This window comes from Mus musculus, chromosome 2 (assembly GCF_000001635.26).
Source record: "Mus musculus strain C57BL/6J chromosome 2, GRCm38.p6 C57BL/6J".
NCBI lineage: Eukaryota > Metazoa > Chordata > Mammalia > Rodentia > Muridae > Mus > Mus musculus.
The window spans coordinates 70,280,694-70,303,003 of record NC_000068.7 but is presented as its reverse complement, the minus strand read 5'-3'; the positions used below and the strand labels follow the sequence as shown (position 1 = coordinate 70,303,003).

General features: G+C 42.8%; 1 protein-coding gene across 11 annotated transcripts in view; it reads right to left on the bottom strand.

The window, feature by feature from the left end:
- The window catches only part of Myo3b (myosin IIIB), a 390,070-nt gene that overhangs the window by 126,192 nt on the left and 241,568 nt on the right, over nt 1-22,310 (bottom strand). For 9 of the 11 annotated variants that reach the window (XM_006499745.4, XM_017319038.2, XM_017319040.2 and 6 more), the window contains 4 exons: nt 21,772-21,851; nt 16,172-16,222; nt 16,008-16,085; nt 13,429-13,634 (listed from right to left, as the gene is read on the bottom strand). In XM_006499745.4, the coding sequence (XP_006499808.1) occupies nt 13,429-13,634; nt 16,008-16,085; nt 16,172-16,222; nt 21,772-21,851 (415 nt within the window). The remainder of the gene's footprint in view (nt 1-13,428; nt 13,635-16,007; nt 16,086-16,171; nt 16,223-21,771; nt 21,852-22,310) is intronic. The other 2 variants (NM_177376.4, XM_017319039.1) reach the window with 1 other exon arrangement.

Genomic DNA, 22,310 nt, shown 5'->3' with positions numbered 1-22,310 from the left:
CTTTCTTTCTTTCTTTCTTTCTTTCTCTCTCTCTCTCTTCCTCTCTCTCTCTCTTTCTCTCTCCCTCCCTCCCTCTCTCTCTCCCTTTCTTTCTTTCTTTCTTTCTTTCTTTCTTTCTTTCTTTCTTTCTTTCTTTCTTTCTTTCTTTCTTTCTTTCTTTTTTTCTTTCTTTCTTTCTTTCTTCCTGTTGTTTTAATTTGAGGTGAGGTATCTTTGTGTAGCCCTGGCTGTCCTAAAACTAGCTCTACAGACCAAGCTAGCCTCAAACTCACAGAGAGCCACTTGCTTCTGCCTCCAGAAGGCAATGTGCCACCGTGCCTGGCCTTAGGAATCTGTATTTTCAAAGAGCTCTCCAAGGATCTGTGTTTAGTGAGAAAGTTGAAGAATCCTGGAAAGAAACAGAATTCTAAAACAAAGTAACTACCCTCTCCCTCCCCCACCCCACCCTGCGGCAATGTTTCTAAAGGAAGAGAGGGAATCCCACAAATCACCTTGTTTAACCCAAAGAACTTATGAGGGTTTCTAAGGGAAATCACCACTTTCCTCCTGCAAAAGTCAATCACTGAGAAATCACCTTGTAGAAATCTTCCTGACTGTTGGTTGAGCATTGCTAGCTAACAGAAATGATTTCGATATCTACAGTAGCGAAATGTCTAACTAAGAAGCACAGAGAGCGATCGGAAGTGGAATGGGGATGTGTGAAAGTTGGGGGTACCACATGGATCCACAGCTAGAACAGAAAGGCAGGCTGCCGGAACTACCAAAAGCTTAACAGCAGCGCCATCAGAAGGAGGCACCGGTGAGCAGATGCCAGGAAATGACATCACGCATGTGGGAAGAGAAATTTAGTTTTATATGTAAAATAATAATTTTAGAGTAAATGAGCTACACATTTTTGTAATTAAAAGTAAGTTAAAACCTTAGGTAACGATTGTTATTTGGTTTAATCCTATAATAGACCCATCCTAAGTCAAAGATTATAAGTCTACAAATTGCATCAAAATCATTTGCCTTCAAGCTGCAGCGTTCTGATGGTGAGCCAGGAGGCATATTCCTTTGCCTGTTTCCAGTGGTCACTTATGGATTCTCTGTCTCTCTGTCTCTATCCATGACCATCCAGACTGTCTCATCAGAGACCCCAAAACATTGGATAATTATCTGAGTAATCCAATCCACTTAGAGAATTTTCTTTCATGTAGATAACAAAGATAGCACAGTAATTTTGGCTTGGATAATTTGATAATTACCCCCAATTGCTCACTTCCCTTTGTGTGTCTAAAATTCCAGATTTCGTTTATTAAGTTCTTATATTTACCATAAGCCACATATTTTTTTTCTCCCTTTATGTTTAGCCATCAGTAAAGAAAGTGAGCAGCTGGCCACCATCTGCTACCAAACAAGAAAAATGATTCTATCTATTGCATCCTTAGAAATGCTTCTAAATGTGGGCCTTGGGATACGTTGTGCTGAAGGCCTGAGATTATATATTTCTCTGATGTTCTATCACTTATTGCGTATCTTGGTTCCTTTTCCTGTTGCTGATATACATATTCTGGCAAAATCAGCAAAAGGGATAAAGGGTTTATTTTAGCTCCAGGTTAGAGTCCATCACTGCTCTGATGTCAAAGAAACAGGAACATGAGAGCTGGCCAGTTAAGACCAGAGACGGATGTGTGATCACTAGAGCAAGGCTCACCTTCTCCATTTTTATTCAGTCCTGATACCCTTTCTAGGCAAATGATGTGGGTAGGTCTTCCCACATTTATTATTATAATTAAGAAGAGTTCTTCACAGACACTCCCCAAGGCCCATTTAGTGTGTCAAGTTGAGGGTTGACATTAACTATCACATGACAGCACTTGGCTAACACGGGTTATGTGTTAATGGTTTTTTTTATTCCATTGCTGATACTTTATATAAGCTTAAGTGAAGAAAACCACAGTGACACCAAGAATCAGAAATAATTCATGCTCATCATACACTAATTTGTAACAGAAATGCAAACATTGCCTAGGCATGGTGGAATAAGTATGCAATACCAGCGCTTGGGAAGTGGGGGCAAGAATCTTGTTACATTCTGCCTCTGTCCTGAGACCTTGGATGTGGCTGAATCAGGAAGTAACTGATTAATTTGATTGGCAGAGAATCCGAAGGCAAGAGGATCAGAATTTCAAACTTAGATGCCAAGGAAGATGGGGGTGGCGGTGGGGGGTAAAAAAGAAAAAAAGTATAAATACTCAGAGTAAGAGAAGGATTGTTGGAGCCCATGGCAAGCTTTGAAACGCCTGAGAGGCTCAGACCCTTGATGAATATAAAAGTTTGGTAACTAGCCTACTGGTCCACAGTTATCCCTGGGTTTCTTCCCACTTGTACATTTGCTAGGACATCATCAGAACATTCAATGTGTTTCTATCTCTTCATTCATTTTATTTTAATCACAAAGGGGAGGTATAGAAAAGGAAAGGAGAAATATCAAAGCACTTGACAGGATGATTGAAAGAGAAAAACTCAATGTATTGCTCTCATTAGTGAGATCTCAAGTCATCTAAAGATCACCGTCCAGCAGACCCCCTCAGAACGGAGCAGGCAGGGCCTGGCAAGGTGACAGTAGTAACAGGTAACACTAGTGGCTGTCATGCTTGACAATCTGAGTTTGTTTCCTAAGTCTCATGTGGTGGAAGGAGAAAACTGAATTAAAGAAAGAAAGAAAGAAAGAAAGAAAGAAAGAAAGAAAGAAAGAAGGAAGGAAGGAAGGAAGGAAGGAAGGAAGGAAGGAAGGAAGGAAGGAAGAAAGGCAACTAAGAAAAATAAAGAGAAGAGGGAAAAAGAAAGAGCAAGACAAAATAGTCTTTCTTCAGTTGGACTGCTGCAAAACTGGTATGTCCTGGGTCAAGAAAGTAGCAATAACCCTTAAAAATAACCTTGGGTGTGCAATAGAAAACAAAACAAAACAAAAAAATGATTTGCACTGAATTACTTTCTTTTTAAATGTTTCTTCTTAATTTTATTCATTCATATTTTTAATTGGTTACTTGTCTTAGTTACCTTTCTGTCCTGCGATAAGACTCTATGATCAAAGCAACTTAAGAAACAAAGAGTTTATTTGGCCTTATGGTTCTAGAAGAGTCTGTCATGGTAGGAGGCATGGCAGCAAGCAGCAGCCGTGGACAGGAGCAGGCAGCTGAGAATTCACAGCCTTACTGCAAGCACAAAGCAGGTAAAAAAAAAAAAAAAAAAAAAAAAAAACTGACGGAGGGTGGGGGTTAAAGCTTTCAAATTTCACCCCAGTGCCATACCTTCCTCGAGCAAGGTGCCCACTAAACCTTCTAAACCAGGGCAATCAACTGGGGTCCACGTGTAATGGGTTGGTCTTGAGAGCTGCTAATACTGGCTTTCAAGATCTGGTTGCCCCCAGATAAGCAGATCCTCTTGCACACCAAGTGATGCTACGTGAATCTTGCTCCCTGATTTAACTGCTCGATAAAAGGCTAGAGCCTGTGATTGGGTGATAGAGGGAGACAGGTGGGGCTTAAAGATTAAGTGAGGAGAGTGCAAGGAGGTAGAGAGAAGGAGGAAAGAGGGGAAGACATGGGTGAGTGTGGGGTGGAGAAGGCCACCATGAGAGGAGATAGACCATGAGCACGTGTGCAGGAAAGACATTAGAAACAACCAATTTATAACTATAGAGTCCAGATCTCCACCCTCTCTGCAGCTCACAGAAACTATCTGAGATAACCAAGTAACATGGCAAGAAGAGGAGGATCTAAACGTGAGGGCATCTTTAAACTTAATGAAGGGGAGCTAGAGAGATGGCTCAGTGGTTCAGGGCACTGGCTGCTCTTTTAGAGGACCTGAATTTGATTTCCACTACCCACGTGGTAGCTCCAACAATCTCAAACCAGTTCCTGGGAATCTGATACCCTCTTCTGGCCTCCCTGAGCACTAGACACGCGTATAGTACTCAGACATATGTGCAAGCATAACACCCACAAACATTAAATTAAAAAATAAGAAAGTTAATGCAGAAGTAGCCATACTCCCAGATTTTTCTCTCCACCTCTCGAGGAAGATGTTTTTATGATAGATTTTAAATTTAATCATTCAAAACTGAGTGGTATGTGAAGAACAGTTAAATGCTTGCACACCTGGAACATGACACACACACACACACACACACACACACACACACACACCCGTTCTCTTCCTGCACAGACTCCAGAAGCCTGACCTGAGGAGAAGACCAGCCACCTGGAGTCTTACTAGACGTGATGGCATCTTGTTTATTGAATACAGGAATCTGTTCTCAATTGAGTCACTGGCCATAGAATGTCATGTTTAAGCTGCTATAGAAAGGGTCAGAGTCGGGGATGAGCTAGAGAGTTGTAATTCTGCTGACAGTCAAATTTGAGTCAGCTCCGACCCCACTAAGGAGGCAACACTCACTGCCACAAGGGACGAGGAACTTCTTTCATTGTTCTTAAGCAGGAAAAGGCAGCAGGTGAAATCAGAGCTCAGAGGTAGTGGGCCAACAGCTCAGTGAATACTTGTGTAGAACAAAGAGAGGTTTCTGTCAGGAGAATCATAGACAGTGGCTACGATTTTGCAGTAAGGAAAAGAATAAAGGAAACAATGCACAGGCTGCAAATAGTGAAGAGATCCCAAGGGGGGAGGGAGTGCCATTTCCCCGTGGATCCCCCCCATGCATCAGATATATCATGAAATACACTGACATGACCACAGATACATGTCACCTAACAGAAGAAGCTGAGCCAGAATTGATGGGAAGTAGGGTTGGAAACTCCTTTTGGTAATCTTCTTCAGAGTATATGAAATTGTATAAAAAACAAAACAAGCAAGCAGACGGATAACGGTGAAATGTTTGAATTAAAACAGTCCGTATATAATTCTTTTTTTTAAAAAAGATTTTTTTTTTATGTATGTGAGTGCATTTTTGCTGTCTTCAGACACACCAGAAGAGGGCATCTGATCCCATTACAGATGGTGGTGAGCCATCATGTGGTTGCTGGGAATTGAACTCAGGACTTCTGAAAGAGCTGTCAGTGCTCTTAACTGCTGAACCATCTCTCCAGAACCAGTATATAATTCATTTTCCAAGTTAACATCCAGTGTTGTCAACCAAAATTTTGTCCTTGACAATTCTTTTAAAGGGCCCAAGAGGTAAATAGATGAGGGTAAGCTTTCTGTGTGGTTAGGGTAATTCAGGGGTATAGGACTGTCAAAAAAAAAAGGGTAATACACACTTGGTCTTTAGCCTATGTTCCCCTGTCTTTCCTTTAATGGAGTCCCTTACACCATGATTCAAGTGGGCACTTGAATCGTTCATCCAGGCACTTGTCCCAAAGTCCTTCCTTGTCTTAGATTGGTCCAAGGATATGCATGTGATCTTTGCTGCTACAGTCAGTTTACTGTGTAAGAATTAATTCTCAGAGACAAAACCAATCAAAAGGAGAGGCCAGTGCCTTGGTATGACTGCTTGATGCCCTGCATCCAGACACTGTGCTGGATTTTATAAGCCTATATATTACTCGCTTTTAATTTTTGCTTCAGCTCGTTGGTCACTATTACTAAGAAATTCATGACTCATGTGTCAGAGGAGCAAACAGCCTTCCTGCAAGCATAGCTTTCTGTAAGATGTATTCACACTACAACGAGGCTCCAAGCCCCAACCGCCAGAGATACACAGAGAAACCTTGTCTCAAAATGAAACCAAAGCCAAAACTTCTCTCTGTTACAGAACAAAGGAAGGCAAATTAGCTTATCACTCTTTCTATGTGACTTCTAATAAATGACAATATTTTCCAACCTTGGCCAGAGCCCTTTAAAAACCAATGTATTCAAGTTTTTGTTGTTGTTGTTGTGTTTTGCTCTTATTGATAAAGAATTAAGACAACCCATGATCAAATGCTCTGCTAGTCTCTGATGTACCTTGCAATCTGAGTGAGTTACAACTCAACACCCAGGCTCCAATGTATCCTTCACCTACTTCTAAGGAGCAGGGGCCAGAGGCACAGTCAGGAATGGTATAATAGACATGAAGACGAAGCGAGATTTTTTTTTTTTCAAACTTCACAAATCTTTCTAAAGCTGCTAACCTGAGCAGCAGTCCAGTCCAGATGCGGTGCTTGCTGGGCCTCCCAGGCAGTTAGGGTTGAAAGGAGAGGTGGGTAATCCATAGTCCAGCACTATCAATAAAGTGCACCTGGAGGACCTCTAGCCCAGCCTGGGGATGTTCCGTCGAGTACCACAGAGAAGATAATGCCGCTCAAAGCCCTAAAGAACCAGCTTGCCCAAGTGACTGAGGACTCGGCGCAGTGAACAAAGGCAACAAAGAATGGAACCATGCCTGGTATTCTGAGGACTCCTGACTCCTTCATTTTGACTGGGGCTTGATCTGAGGTAAAGGATCAAACAGGTAACCGAAAAAAAGCAGAGTAGCAAAGCAGGAAGATTCCCCTTTACCAAGCAGCAGGACTGAAACGTCCCCAGTGGTGTCCTGATGGTCCTGGTAGTGGAGGGAGCAACATGCTTCCATGGGAATTTTAGATAAACCCCAGGCTGGCACCTCAGAGGGTGAAATGGGCAAAAGTCCATTCAGGACACTGTGGTAGAAGGATAGTGTGATGGTTTATGTATGCTTGGCCCAGGGAGTGGCACTATTTGGAGGTGTGGCCTTGTTGGAGTAGGGGTAGCCTTGTTAGAGTAGGTGTCACTGTGGGTGTAGGCTTTATGACCCATCTCCTAGCTGCCTAGAAGTCAGTCTTTCACTAGCAGCCTTCAGATGAAGATGTAAAACTCTCAGCTCTGCCTGCTGTGCCTGCCTGGATGCTGCCATGCTCTCACCTTGATGATAATAGACTGAACCTCTGAACCTGTAAGCTAGCTACAATTAGATATTGTCTATGAGTTGCCTTGGTCGTGATGTCTGTTCACAGCAGTAAAACCCAAACTAAGACACATGAACAGGAGTTCAAAAAGTCTGTGAAACTGAATTCAGGATCCCAAAGAAACACTAACAGGTATGGTCCAATCATACTCAACAAAATGTAAAGACAAATCAGGAAGGGAATGAAAAGCCAACGGCCACACCCAAAAAAAAATGATGTGTGACCCCTAGCTCACACACACACACATTCACACACACACAGAAAATATTGCAAAGTGGATCATAGGTATAAAATAGAAGAACTCAAATCATATAACCATTAGGAAAGAGAAACAGGAGTAAATCTCTGTAACCTTAGATTCTGTGGTTGCTTAATTAGGACACTGAGACACAAACAACAAAAGAAAACACAGAGCTTCATACAAATAAAAAATGATATGCCCCAGAGGAACCTATCAAGAAAGTGAAAAGGCGTTGGGTATGGTGGCAGATGCCTTTAATCCCACTGCTTGGACAGAGGCAGGTGAGATCTCTGTGAGTTCAAGACCGACATAGTCTAGATAGCAAGTTCCAGGCCAGCCAGGGCTACATAATAAGACCCTGTCTCAAGTAGAATACGAGAAGCAGGAGGCAAAAGAAGGGGAGAAGAAATTAGAAAGAGGAGGATGATAAATTAAAAAGAAAATGAAGGGCTGGAGAGATGACTCAGCAGTTGAGAGCACCAACTGCTCTTCCAGAGGTTCTGAGTTCAACCCCCAGCAACCACATGGTGGTTCACAACCATCTGTAATGGAATCCAATGCACCCTCTTCTGGTGTGTCTGAAGATAGCGACAGTGTACTCTCATACATAAACATATAAACAAATCTTTTTAAAAAAGAGAAGATGAAAGAAAATATTCGTTCGTCACATACCTCACATCACACTGATGTTGATCACATATGTCTGAGGGCATAGATGAAAGGGAGGGAGGGAGGTATCGGAGCAGGGGTCAGGAGAGAACCTTGCATTCAAAGACATTTGACCCGAGGCTTCCCCTTCCCAGGCTTTTTTGCAGGATGCTGCACAATTCAGCCTTTGGGTTCCCGCAAAGCCTGGGAGAATCAGTGCCACTGGACCTAAAACTGAAAAACTTATCCAAATTGGTCTGAAATCTCTATGTGTAATTTTTGGGGGGAACCGTGCTCCTACCCCTCTCCCCCCCTCACTGAAACACAACTTCAGCAGCTGAGCACCTCCACATACATGGATTCAGGTACTGCCTACCCCCACCCCCTCCTTCTTGACCATGCGAGGCCTTGGTGGTGATGGTGATGGTAACAGTGGTGGTGAGGGAGCAGTCTGCTCACTTCAAATTGCCTGCTATGGCTGCTTAGCTGCATTCCATGGGCCACCATCTTGGCTATGGGATAAAGAAGGTTCACTGCCATGTTAATTAAGGGCAGCCACATCACTACCAGCCATCTTTGTTATGGAAACTCATAACTTCATCACTATCTTAACTAAGGTGGGAGGGGGGCGGGCAAAGGGGTTCAGTTCCTTGCTGATAGCCAAATCTAACTTCTGTCTTTTAAGCTTCAGCTGTTTGGATAAACTAAGCCATACAGGAAACTGCAATGACCTATAATGGTATCATATAATAAGTTCAGCAAAGTTACCGGTCTCTCTATGAAACTGCATCTATGATTAAAATTTTTACTTTAATATTAGAAGATCTTCAATTCACAATTCATGAGTTTTTTTTTTAAGGCTCAAACTTAACATGAATAGGCTTTACCCACCTGTATATATTTTCAAGGTTACACTTATGAAGGGTAACTAGAAGCAAGCAAAGTTTGTCTATTCAAATATTAGATAGATAGATAGATAGATAGATAGATAGATAGATAGATAGATAGACAGACAGACAGACAGACAGACAGACAGACAGATGGTCCACAGGTACCTCAGAGACCTGCTTACTATGTATGGCATTTAAAATATTTAAACTTCTTGTGGCAGACAGAGACTCCCAAATCCTAGCAGTGACTTTCCTAGGGTCTCCAAAAAGATATGAGCACAACAAAGGACTTCCCCTGGACTATGGTATGCTAACCACTGAGCAAGACTTCTCCAGTGCCTGTCTGTTGCCAGTATCCTGCCCAAACTGTGGACAAACAGGATCCCAGACATGCCTCAAGGTTAGTCTTCCAACTTCCTCCTCTACAGGAAGGCCTTTCAGATTTGCTGGGCCAGACCTGTGTCCCCAGTGAAGCCATGTGGACAACAGGAACCTGGGGCAACTGTCTAAGTAGTGAACTTTGGACTATTTTCTGCTATTTTAATTAATATATAGGCTATTTAGATCATAATTTATCCTTCTCAGGTGTCTGAGGGGTTTGTGGACTTGATTGGTGAAAGAAGAAGTGTCTGAGGGTCTAGGAAGTTGTTTTAAGTTGGTAAATGCAAGGTATGAAGGTTGGAGGATATAAAAAACTTCAATGGTGATAAGAAGGTGATTTAAGGTATATAAAAGAAGTGGAAAATGTTTCCAATTTCTTCCCCTCTCTGTTGTATTGAGACTTCAAAGTTCAGAGCTTTAACATTTAACAGTGGTAATACTAACACATCTAAATTTTATCTCTTTTTGTAAACTTAAATAAATTCTTACAAACGTCAGGGAATCCACACCATTCTACTTCTCACAGGCCAAATGGCCTCCAGATAAGTACTGTCAATCAGCAGCCTGTTTCGCTCCTCACCTGACTATCTCCCTTTCCCTGGTTCTGGACTCCCCTCTACTCCCCTACCCCAAAACTACCAAGACCATGGGCCTAAAAGTTTCAAATGGACACCTGAGGAAAAAAAAAATTCCCTAAACTCCTCAACTTTATCTGTTGCCCCTAACATACATATCTGTTCTACCAGTCTACCAAGTCCAGGTGTTTCCTGCATCCAGAAGAGCTCTGAAGTGGCTCCCCACAGATACTCCCCGGATAGTCTCACTAGCTGCTTCAGCTGGGTCTTCTCATCCTTAGCCTCAGTTAGTCCTGTAGAGCTTGGATAGTAGCCTGCTGTTCTTCCCAAACCTGACCGACATTCCAGCTATTTGAAGCCCCCACCCTCTGATAACAATGCCCCAGTGTCAGCAGGAAGTAGTTTAGAAGACTATGCCACGCCTTATTCATTTGTTATCAGCAAAAGGCTGGGATGATGGGATTCAGGACAAGTAGATGAGGTGCATGTTTTACCTACCAAAGCAGACCTGGTCTCCAGGTTCTCCCAGCATCCCTCAGTTCCTACCTGTTACAGGGCATGGCTGGCATAGCCTGACCTCTGGCCTGAACTTTCCAGCCGAGGGGCTGGGCTTCTCCTTCCGCAGAAGCTTTGCCCTGACACAGACATTTCCATCTCCCCCTCGCCCCCCTGTCTCTGCATTTTCTCTCTCCCTATGTGCGCTTGCTCTTTCTTTCTCTTTCCCCCTCCCCTCTGTCTCCATTCCCATGGCAACTTCTCTGGCCTCATTCCTTAGGACCAGTAAACTGGCCTGTCTGAGAGCAGCTTCCCAATAAACCTGCCTTTAAATACTCTAATCTGCCTTGAATTGAGTCATTTCACCGGCAGAGAACGACTTATCACAAATAACCAATAATCACATGGGCAGATGCTTTGTATCATTGGGCACAAAATGTAAGTCAAGCTACTCGGGGAAACTACTTCACACTCAATGAAAAGATCGACAACAGTAAGTGTTGATGAAGACACAGAAAAACTGGAAGCCTCAGAATATTGCTTATGGGAAAGTGTCAGTCAATAGAGCCAATTCTTTTAAAAGCTATTAATGCTGTTACTTTTAAAGGGTGAGCGTTTTGCTTACATGTATGTTTGTGCATCACAGGCATGCCTGGTGCTCATGCAGGTTGGAGGAGGATGCCAGATCCACTGAGCCTGGAGTTACATGGTTTTGATCCACTATTTAGGTGCTGGGAATTAACCCCAGCCCTATGGGAAAAAAAAAACATAAAACAAGAGGTTCCTTGTGCATTGAATGACTAAAGTGTGTGTGTGTGTGTGTGTGTGTGTGTGTGTGTATGCAGGTCTCCTGCTCAGAGGATGTGACTGGGAGCAAGCCTGTGTGGGATCCTGCATAGCATCCCTTGTTGCCAGGCAGATGAGAACATCTTTTACTGTGTTTGGGTCTCTTTACTAAATCTCTCGACTTTGTAGAGTAAACAAACTATTAGCCTTGGTCCTTTTTCTTAGACATTTGCTTGTACACACTTAACCCATGCAGGCCAATGTGTCCACCCAGGGCAGACCTTCTTAGGCAACCTCCTTCTTCAGAGCCTACTGAGCAGGAAACATGAAGCTGCTCCTAGGTGTTCCGTGATGTGCTCAACTGCCTGGCTTCCAGGAAGCCTCAGTACCTGCATGGCACTGCCACGTGGTCCCTCAGTGTGTACCTGAGAGCACTGAGTTGGATAAAGACGTCCAGCTTACTCAGCTCTGTGGATGAGCTCCTCAAAGGCCCTTGACTGGATGGAGAAGATGAAGCTCTCCCAAGGCACTTGGCCAGAAAATTCAAAAGGACACAGAGAGGAAACAGGCTTGGCTGAGTCTGCAAATTTGAGTGATGGGGGGATTAAGGATGAAGGTCCCTATTCCAGAAGAACACACCGGAATCAGAAGAAATAGGACCTTTCATGTTTCAGACTTGAGTATCAGAAAACAGGAAGCTTTGGAGAGCAACACTAAGGAAACATTACCTTTTATTTACCTCTGCTTGATAAACCTCTCGCCTCTGCTCCCTGCCTTTGATTGCTTTGTCTGCCTATTTCCTGCTAAGAGTTGACAAAATAGCATTCCTGAGTGGGAAGATAAGAGCGCATATTTGCCGAATAACATCAGGGGAGACTGCTGCTAGCTCATCCATTTTGCTGTTTAGTTGTTCAAAAGGTTCCAAACACCAATTAACTCTCTGGTTCAGAAATCTTTGATACACTCAGATTTACTGACATTTTGAAACTCTTGTTCGTATCTGCCTAATGGTTTTCTGATCATGAACAAAGAGGTACCAGTCTGTTTACCATTTGACCCGTTTTCTTAAATGTTTTTATGTATTCAACATTTTGTACCTAAAAGCAGTTACACTCGTGAGCTAAAATTATCTTTGCTCTCCCCCTCATACAGCTCTAAATTTAAGATTGAAGGAAAAAAAGGCTTAAAGATACAGTTAAATATTTTTTCTTTCTTGTTTTAAATTTAGAAGATCTATTGCAAGAATTTTTCCCCATTAACTTTTTCATGGAACTTAGCAGAGTTTGGAGGGATTCAATGAAGCAACCTACCATACACACACACACACACACACACACACACACACATATATATATATATATACACATATATATACATATATATATACACACACACACATATATATTTGTATACACATATATAATATCCAGTATGTGCGTATACACACACACACATATACATATATATATGACACAAACATATATATAATATATACCATATATTAATTATGTATATGTTCAGGATATATAATATATTATATATTCAAGGTCATTTTTCAATATATATATTTCATATATATATTCCATATATATTTTGGTACATATCAGAAATGGAGTAAAGGGATAATATGGGTGTGACAGATCTTACAAGCTTTTCTTACTTCCCTCTAAGCATCCTTTGATGGCTATGTTTCTTTCTCAAAGGTGAGTTTTGTTGTTATTGCAGTGTTGTCAGTTGTTTCCCACCTGTGACTATGTGGCACCTCAGGTTCCTTGAACCAGCTGTGGACAGAAGAGCCAACTAGTGTCTTTAGATAAGGCAGCTTCTGGGTTTGGAAACCCCCCCACTCCATTTTATGTCTCATAATAAACACACACTGAATGCATTGAATTGGGGAGATTAAAAATGTAAAGGGTGAGTGGAGCTGTCCGGCTGGGATTCAAATTCTGGCTCTTCCATTTATAACACGGGACCTTGGAAAAGTCACATCACTTCGTGTCCTAAAATCTTCGCCTTTTGAACAGAGAAGAGAAAGGCTGGCTCACTGGATTGTCCTATAGGTAACTGAGACTGCACTTTAAGGAAAGTACCTAAAATGCACTGGATTCTTCTAACACCTTAGGGGCTGGAAGAGTACTGTTGACCTCTGTAATAGTGTAATCAGGCCCTAGGAGTGGGAAGGGAACAAGGGCACATTCAAGCCCTCCAGAGTATGGCTTGCTTCTGTTACCACCCTGGAATATCCAGAAAATTTGCGACTTAAGAATTTATAATATAAAATATATATGAACTTTTTTTTAAAAAAATGTGATCAGATGTCAGCCTGGCCTATTATTGAATCGTCTGCAGTTATATAAATGCAACATTTAAACGAGTAAATGACAGCTGCTATTAATAACAACTGCATGTTTAGAGAGAAGCTCTGGGAGGGGTCTTGTGAGGAGAATCAGTCTTCCAGGGCACAGAGGCAGACAGGGTGTACAACATGCACAGCCAAGGACACTGACCTTTTAACAAACTCTTCAAAGAAGATGCGATGGGAGTAGCCCTGCCTGCGGATGCTGACGGTCTCCAGGATGCCCGTGGAGCGAAGCTGGGCCAAGACTCTGTCTTGGGAGAACTGCAGGGCCTTGCGGTCATCATTAGGCTTAATGCAACGAATAAAGTGAGGCTGTCCGACCACCATTTTGGAGAGCAGGTCCATCAGAGAATACTAGCAGGGAGAGAACAAACAGGAAGTGAGAAGTGAGGCCTCACTCACCTCATGGGGGGAGGGGGGACTGCCAAGCAATGGGGGAGGGGGGCTTGTGAGGCACTAGAGATTGTCAAGAAAGAACGGGAAATCAGTAACAGGAGATGGCAAGGTAAGTTCTCCCTGCAGCTGCTGTAAGGTTGAAAGCACTCTTCAAACATCTGGGTGCTAAGCAGAGGGCAGAGACCCCTTGAAGAACATGTTCTAGGTTAGCCTGGAATGCCCTCTATTATCCAAAATGATGACATACTATAGTACCTAGCATGGGGACATGCTGTTTTATTCACCTGAGAACCACCAGAAAGTCATAGCAAATCATACTGATAACAATGATAGTAAGGATGAGGGAGGGAGGGGAAGAAAAGGAAAGGAAGAGGAGGAGGATGAGGAGGACGAGGACGAGCAGGAGGAATAGGGAAAGATTATTAGAGGAAAAGATTATGATAGTCAACTATTACATATCTTACAGAGAAGAAAAAACACATGAACAGCAAGAAAGGGGCTCGTGGGACAGGGGTGTGTCCCTCAAGGTTGTCCGTTGTTAGAGCTCTCAAAGACAATTAGAAGTCACATGAAAAACGAGTTCCAGTCTTCTAAAATCACTCCTCTTAACAATCAGAAGTGGTCTTACCTGGCAGACCAAGGTATCTTGTTTTTCTGTCCTAGCATTTGGAGACAAGTATTTTGAAGATTCCAAACTGGTTGGCGTGGTCATATTTCTGAAATCTATATGCTAGAGGTTTGTCCTCTAATAGGGACACTGAGAATCTTAAGGATGACATCACAGCCTCCAAGTCTCAAAGGGAAACACATGCGCGTGTGCGCACACGCACACGCACACGCACACACACACACATCAGATATTAGGAGGACAAGAACAGGGTTGGTAAAGAAGACCGGATTAGGCGGAGGAAGATAAGGAAGAAAGGGAAATCACAAATATCCAAGAGAAATTAAGCAGGCGCAGAGAGCTGCTTGCTAGAGGCGCTGTCAGAGGAATCGCATCATTCCATTGGTGGAGTCCTGAACTTTAAGGTCTGAGGCCCCCACCACTCACACTGTGAGCCTGGCTCCGCTCTGCTTATGAAACTCCGCCATCTTGGTTGGACGTCGATAGCTTTCCATTAAGGAACCTTCCTCCATCCTACAGTGCGGATTCCCGAGTCCTATTCCTTCAGCTTGCTTCATCATCCTCCAGCCCACTGTCCAGCTCCCCTAGCCCAAACCATCCCGTGGAATACTTTTCTATGCCAACCCTGTCTTACCATCTCATTCTCCATCTATGAGATCAGCTCCTGCTTGCTCCTAACAACAGCATCTCCACCATGAAGCTGCCTGAGCCAGCTCTCCCAGCGCACATCATCTCTAAGGGTCTCCAAATGCTGTTTCATAAGGATCAGTGCAAACTGGTGGAAAGGGCCCAGGTGCTTTACTATAAGTGTACTTGATAGAACACTTCTAAGTGTATTATTCTTACAGGGCAGGCAGGAGCGTTTCTGTAGATAGAATATCAGAAACTGCGGTGGCAGAAACAAGAATAACAAGGCTCAGGAAAATGGGTCAGTCAAACCTGGAAAAATGAAGCCAGTGCTTTTCTCAGTGCACAAACTTGAAAAAGTACTTCCTAAATGTTACTAATTGCTGTTATTTTGTGGGGAATTATTTCTCGTCGCTTTTAAGCCAAGAACCTGCCCAAAGACTCCCAGCACAGTCAACAAAATGAGCTCTGTGTGTGGTGTTCTTTCCCTATAGCCTCCTCCTTTCTCTTAATCTTTTCTCCCTTGTTTCTGAAAGAAGGTGGAGATCTGGCTGGCCTGGAACTTGCTACGTAGATTTGGTTGCCCACTCCTTTCTTAACTGGCATTTGTGTTTGGCCCTGGTTCCATGGACTCTGTCATTGTCTGGACCTCAAAGGGCATGGTGGCTTGAGTAAGACTGTCTCCCATGGGTCACATATTTGAATGCGTGGGCATTAGGGAGTGGCACTCCTTGACAGAGATTAGGAGGTGTGGCTTTTTGGAGTAGGTGTGGCCTTGTTGGAGGAAGTGTGTCACAGAGGATTTTCTCTCCTTGCTGCCTGTTGTTCCAGATACAGCAGCCACGGCTACTTTTCCAGCACCGTGTCTGTCTGCTTGCTGTCATGCTTTCTGCATTGATGAAAATGGGCTAAACCTCCAAAACTGTAAGCCAGCTCCAGTGAAATGTTTTCCTTTATAGGGGTTGCCATGGCCATGGTGTCTCTTCACATCAATAGAACATTGAGGAAGACACGTGGGAAGGTTGGGCTGGTCCTTTCTCGACACAGGTAGAGCACAGAAAAGGCAGCCTCCATACCCGGAAGTAAGAAGCCATGGTTTGTCTCTTCATGTTGGTGGTTTCTTCTGGATGTCGAATCACCTCCAGGGTGTCTACCTGGAGGCAGAAGAAGAGGGAAGTGGTCTGAGGGTATGGGCGGTTCATGCATTTTTCAAAACGTGAAGGTCTGTTTAGTCACTAACCTCAGGGGGTGAAGTGTTTAGGACATAACTGGGTACACTGTGAGGAGACTTCTGAAAGACATTTAGAAAAAAGAGGAGGCAGGGGAGGAGGAGGAGGAGGAGGGACAAGAGGAGGAAGAGGAGAGACAACATTCAAGGAAACTGGACAAAGGCCTGTGAGGCTGTTCCATTTTAAAGATATTTGTCATTGTCTTAAAACACTACAAAGAAGCTACTTTGGGGCCAAAGGATTTATTTTGACTTCTGGTTTTGATGACTCTAAGTCCTCAAAAACTTTAGGTTCTTGGGCATAGTGATGCACATTCATAAACAAAACACTCAGGATCCTGAGGCAGGAGGATGGTGAGTTTGAGGCTAGCCTGTGCTACCTACCCTTAAGACAATGAAAGGTCTAAAAGAGCCTCCTGTAGAGCTGACAGGTGTGAGCTGCATGGAGAAGCAGGAGCTATGAGCCTGCCCTCATCGACAGAAGGCCCTCCACTGCAGATTTCCCCTCTCACTCCAGTGAAGCTAGGGCTCAGGCCTGGTAAGAGTTGGGGCAAGCCAATCAGGTCTGAAGGGAAGACCCTGGCTAGGCTCAGTCTTTGGCTCAATGGTACATTTGAGAATTGGACAGTTTAGTGACATTGGTGACTGAGACAATTTGTATCCATTTGTTTGAGACAGAGGTGCCACTGTGTTCTTAGGCTGCTCCTGTAGCCCGGCCTAGGAATTAGGATCCCTGCAGAAAGCACCAGACTGGGGCTGAAAATGGCCTATCGCAGGAGTTCCCAGAGCTACCAGAAGAAAGATGCCTCTCCCAGTTCCAGTAGTTAGGCTACACAGCTCCATTTGATTGTGTATTTTCTGGCTTTTGTTTTATCCTTTCTAGAAAATGTCTCTTTTCTACTGCTACAGTTAAGTCATTTTTTCTATCATCATCTACCTATTTATTATCTATCAGCTATCTATTTATTTATCTATTATCTATCTATTTATCTGTCACCTATCATCTGTCTACCTATCATCTATCTACCTGTTATCTATCATCAATCTATTGTCTGTCTATCTATTAATCTATATCGATCTATCAGATACCTATCATCTGTCAATCTATCCTCTTTCTACCTATTATCTATTATCAACCTATCTATCATCTATTTATCACCATCATCATCATCATCTATCTAGGATGTGTTTTCTCTTGGCATGAGTGACTTTTGGACCTAGCATTAAGCTTTATGCCTAGGTATTCTGGTAACAGAATGCATGGGCTTAAGCAATCCAATCTTCTCTCCTTAGCCTCCTAACCAATAGGGTCTACCTACCACCAGGTGCAACACTGCTTAAAGAAATAAAACTTACTATTTTGAAGTTCACTAAGATCAACCAACTACAGTAAAATGGAAAATTACAGAGTAAAACATCAATTCATATTTAAAAGCTCTAAGGTGGCTGTGGGCAGGAGGGGGTCCCAAGTGAGTATAACTCCCTGTCTGACCACCCAGCAACTGTATTTCCACAAAACTGCAGAGTAAAAGTCTGTTCTTCATTATACCTGTGGGAATACTAGAACCTGTCTTTAGTCCACTAACTACATGCTTAGTGCTATATGTTCTAGAAAAAACAAAAAAAGGCTCTCTACGGGGTTTATTTCCACTTTAAGGACTTCAGTAATGTAAGTGAGCAGAAGCCAAGCATGCTAACTTTCTGCTGGTATGACTCTGCGTGATTCCTTGTGGGTGGTGCTAGCTCAGAGTCCTCATGCTTAACTAAACTCATTGGGTCACAGACTCTGGTCCCCTACAACTGAGCAGGCTTCCATATTCATATAGACTCCATGCATAGAACCTTAGATGGCTGTCAAAACTCAAAGCAAATACCAAGTATAGTGTACATGAGAACACTCTCTTCACACAGTCACAGAATTCTCCAAATGATCATCTGATGCAAGAACAGTCTCTATTCCACTATGCAGATGAAAAAGTTAGTGCTAATAGATAGTTAGGTAAGTGGTCCAGTCGTGCTGCCAGTGTATGCGGTGCCTAGGGCTGAAACCTGCTCCGATCTCTAAGCCTTCCTTCTTGTCTCTCTGCACTGCTATCTGTGTGCTTTCCTATAACTTACGGAATGGAGGAAGTCTGAAAGTATGGCATCATCATAAAGATTTGCCTCGTCTGTCAGCTGAATTTATTCTGCCATAAAGACACCGTCTCTAAACAATCCCACAAACCAGCCAGAGCTCAGCAGCAAAGGAAAAGCTGAAGAATTTTCTCCTTGGCTGGGTAAGTGCCCACCATCTGCATCCTAAAACCTCAGAAGTGTCTCTAATCATCTTCCTGACAAGGCTCTTTGTCAAGAACTTTTACTATCAGGTGATTGATATAGATAGCTCTTAAGAAGAAAAGGCCCTCTCAGAAGCCTCCCTGGCCTGCCTCTTCAATAGTCTATGAGAACTAGTGCAGCCAGGGTGCAGGACGCACCTTCCCCACCCCCACCACCATCTGTGCAAACAGCAGAAGCAGGAAGGCCTCTCTAGCCTTTTGTTTTTCTTCTCTGAAGCATTTCATAAAGCCAGGGCAGGTTGCTCTCTCTGACCTCCCTACCCCCTTGAAGGCATGCAGGTGTCTTAGCTTACATCACAAGGGAGGATGCTGCATAGGCCACCAAGAAGGATCTGAAACAACAAGGGTTGCTACATTTTGTACTCTGAGTATCTCTGCCTGGCTGATTAGACACAGTTTCCCATGTCCCAAGTCTGTCTTTTGAAATGGGGCTCTAAACCAGAAACTTTATGACAGTTGACAAACACACAGTAATCATTTTATATCCTACAAAGCCCAGCTTCATCCAGTGCCCTGTGTCCCCTTAGATGAAACGGAGCCCAAATGATAACTTTTCTGGTTTTGCTTTGTTTTTTAAGGAAGTTTCACTAGCACAGGCTAGTCTTGAATGCAGACTGGTCCTGTGTCTGTGGCTTTGGGGCTGGGATTACAGGTGTGGGCCCTGTGCTTGCCGGTGTGGTGTTGTTTGTTTATTTACTGGTGTTGTCTTTCATGCTTTTGAATTCCTTAATCAGAACTTTCAGTTCATCTGCTTTCAAAGAACAAACAAATTCCAGTCCTGTGGACTTATCGCGTATATGCTTTTAAATGTAGACCACACACTGTACTATACACTTTTCAGGTGGGCAGGTGGACAATGCTGTATGGAACAGGGCTGGACTGTAGGCTTAAAGGACAGGGTCCAGGTCTCAGCAGGACTCCAAACTCAGAAATCAAGTGTAAGAAAGAAAGGAGATCTAGACAAGGAAGAATCTTTTTGTGTTATGATCTCGTTTAGAATTTTGTGGAAGCCATTAACTCCAACAACAACAAAAGGACACCCCTCCCCCACTCCAGGCCATCATATTGTGTAGATTCTGCATTTGGTAATTTGCCTGCCTGCTAAAATTTTTCTGTAGCCACAATGTCAACCACCAATGCTTTTTCCTGGTCATTCACAGAATGTACATAGTAGGAAAACACAGGAGTCAGTCAGCTGGTGCCCAACTTTCCATTAGAGTCAGAGTCACAGCCTGTCAGTCCTTCTGGGTCAGCTCTATACACACACACACACACACACACACACACACACACACACACAGAGGTCTGCTCTCAGGACCTATTGAAATGCTTCTGGTTTTGCATTTATATGTGCATTATCGGTAACTTCCCACTTCTGGGGGCCCTCAAGTGTAATGCTGAAGTACTATATAGTGTTTCTAAACCCAAGAAGAGGGTCATGAGCCTCAGGCAGAAGATGTGTGCTGACAAGCTCCCCTCAGGAATTACAGTGAAATTGTCTGTGATTTTAATGGCACAGATGCTGTGTGAGTGAAATATGGTTTTTATAAAAATACTGAACAGGTTCGATTGTAAGGTCTATGTGACTCTAAGTGTGTGTGTCTGCATGTGTATGTGAGCTTGTGTATGCTCTGTGTGTGTGTGTGTGTGTGTGTGTGTGTGTGTGTGTGTGTGTGTGTGTGTGTGTCTTCAAACAAAATCACATCAACTGAGGGTTAGGTTGTCTCTGACCAGACTGTTGTTGGAACCTAACCCTGTGTTACCCTCTAGGGGCAGTTGTTCAGCACTGTTGTTTGCAGTGACATTACAGATCATAGTTTTTACAAATAATGAGAATCAACTGCATTTAATACACACCACATTCTCATGTAAGATCAGGAAGTTCTTAGGAGCACTTACACTCCTATACACATCTCTCCCATGGGCCCGTCTAGCCATGGCAAGTAGTCCTGATAGCTTGACACAAAGAAACAACATTAGGGGATTCAAAGAGGTCATAATAGCAACATGGGTATAAAAATTATCATTAGATAAAATCTTTAGAGCCCTAGTATTTGCAAGTAAATATTTTATTATCAAGAAAGTATAAATATGTGCATTTGTATCAATTCTAGAGTAATATTTAATGGAATTATATGTGATAAATTAGTTATTTTTTAAATACATTTATAGATTATATAAATAAAAAGTAAAAAAAATTCAGAGATGTGAAGTACTTATTACTCCAATGCCTTTAAGATAATTGGTTTTCAGGTTAGGATGTGTTTTTCCTTATCCTTGGGGGATATACTGGAAGGGATGTCTGAAGCTGTGGGCTTCATCAAACTCCTTTTCCTATGCATACACTTGTACAATAAAGTTTAACTTGTAAATAAGGCAGAGTAAGAGATGAACAACAACTAATGATACAGTGATGAACTCTAGGTTGTACTGTACTAACGGAATCAGGAAGCTTGTGGGGCTTTTCCACATCAAACTTGCCAGCATCTCATGTCTGAGAGACAACATTAGGTTTAAGAAAAAAAGCTCTGTGATATCACGGGTAACCCAACAACTGAGTTGGCCACTAAAGAACTAGAGGGTGGGTAGACATAGAATGTGGATTCACCTGGTGAAAGGATGAGTCCTCTCAGATCAGAGCCCAGAGAGAGAGAGCATAGAGCCCATACTGTCCTTAGGTGAGAGCACATGGAAAACAGTTGCTAGATTTTTCATTTAATACCTTTGAATGTGAATCATGATTGACCACTGGTGACTGAAGCCATGAAAGCCGAACCACAGACAAATGGGGAGTGCTGTCTATACAATAGACTTCAGTCAGTTGTCCTTGCAGGCCTGTCTAAACCTCAGTTGGAAGGGCCAAACAGCTGGATATTATTTTATGGTTAGATATGTATGAACCCTCCTAACATGGCCCATGCATAACTCATTTTTACAGAACAAACAATGGTTTGGTTGTTTTTTGTTTGTTTGTTTCTCCTTGCTGACTCTGTCTGGTCTTTTACCTTCTGTGTTAGTCTCACAGGAAATTGTTTATCTTCTTTCTAGAAAGACTCTGTACATATGTCGTCACCCTCTACGTTAGGGTTGTTTTGTTTTGCTGACTATCAGGATTGCAAGAATACCATGATTCAAATTTCCTAAACTTTCAAAACCCCCTTGGTTTCCTCGAACACTACAGGTCACTTTTGCAAACAGGCAGATGGAGAGAAGCGTTGCTTGACTTGGTGTGGCATGGACTCCCAGCCCCATCCGTGGAACAAATCAACTGCTCACCTTGGCCCTCCCAGCACTGAAATGTGGAGGCAAAGATCTCGAGGATGCTGTGATCTTAGCTCTGGTTTGTGCCAAATTACCTGAGCAAAAAGACAAGAAAGAAACAAACAAACAAAAATACCTTAAACTGAAGGAAGAGTTAAGAAACCAACTTATGGATAATTTTCTCTTTCACATTCTTGTGTTTTTCTGAGTTTTCTAATTGATACCCTTAGAATTTTTTTTTAAATGCAAACTTTTCAGCTGACAAGATGGCTCAGTTTGCTGTCTGACAACCCCAAGTTCAATCCCTGGGTCCCACACTGGTGGAAGGAGAGAACTGACTACCACAAGGTATCTTTAGCCCTCCACATGCACACCACTGTATTGCTGTGCCTTCACACACACACACACACACACATGCACACACACACACACACACACACACCCCACATCACAAAGCTAAAACAGTTAAAAAGTTAATTCAAGTGGTTGAATATTGAAGACTTAGATATAAGATGTGAAATTACAAAATCCCTATAAGAAAAGTTTCAAAGCTT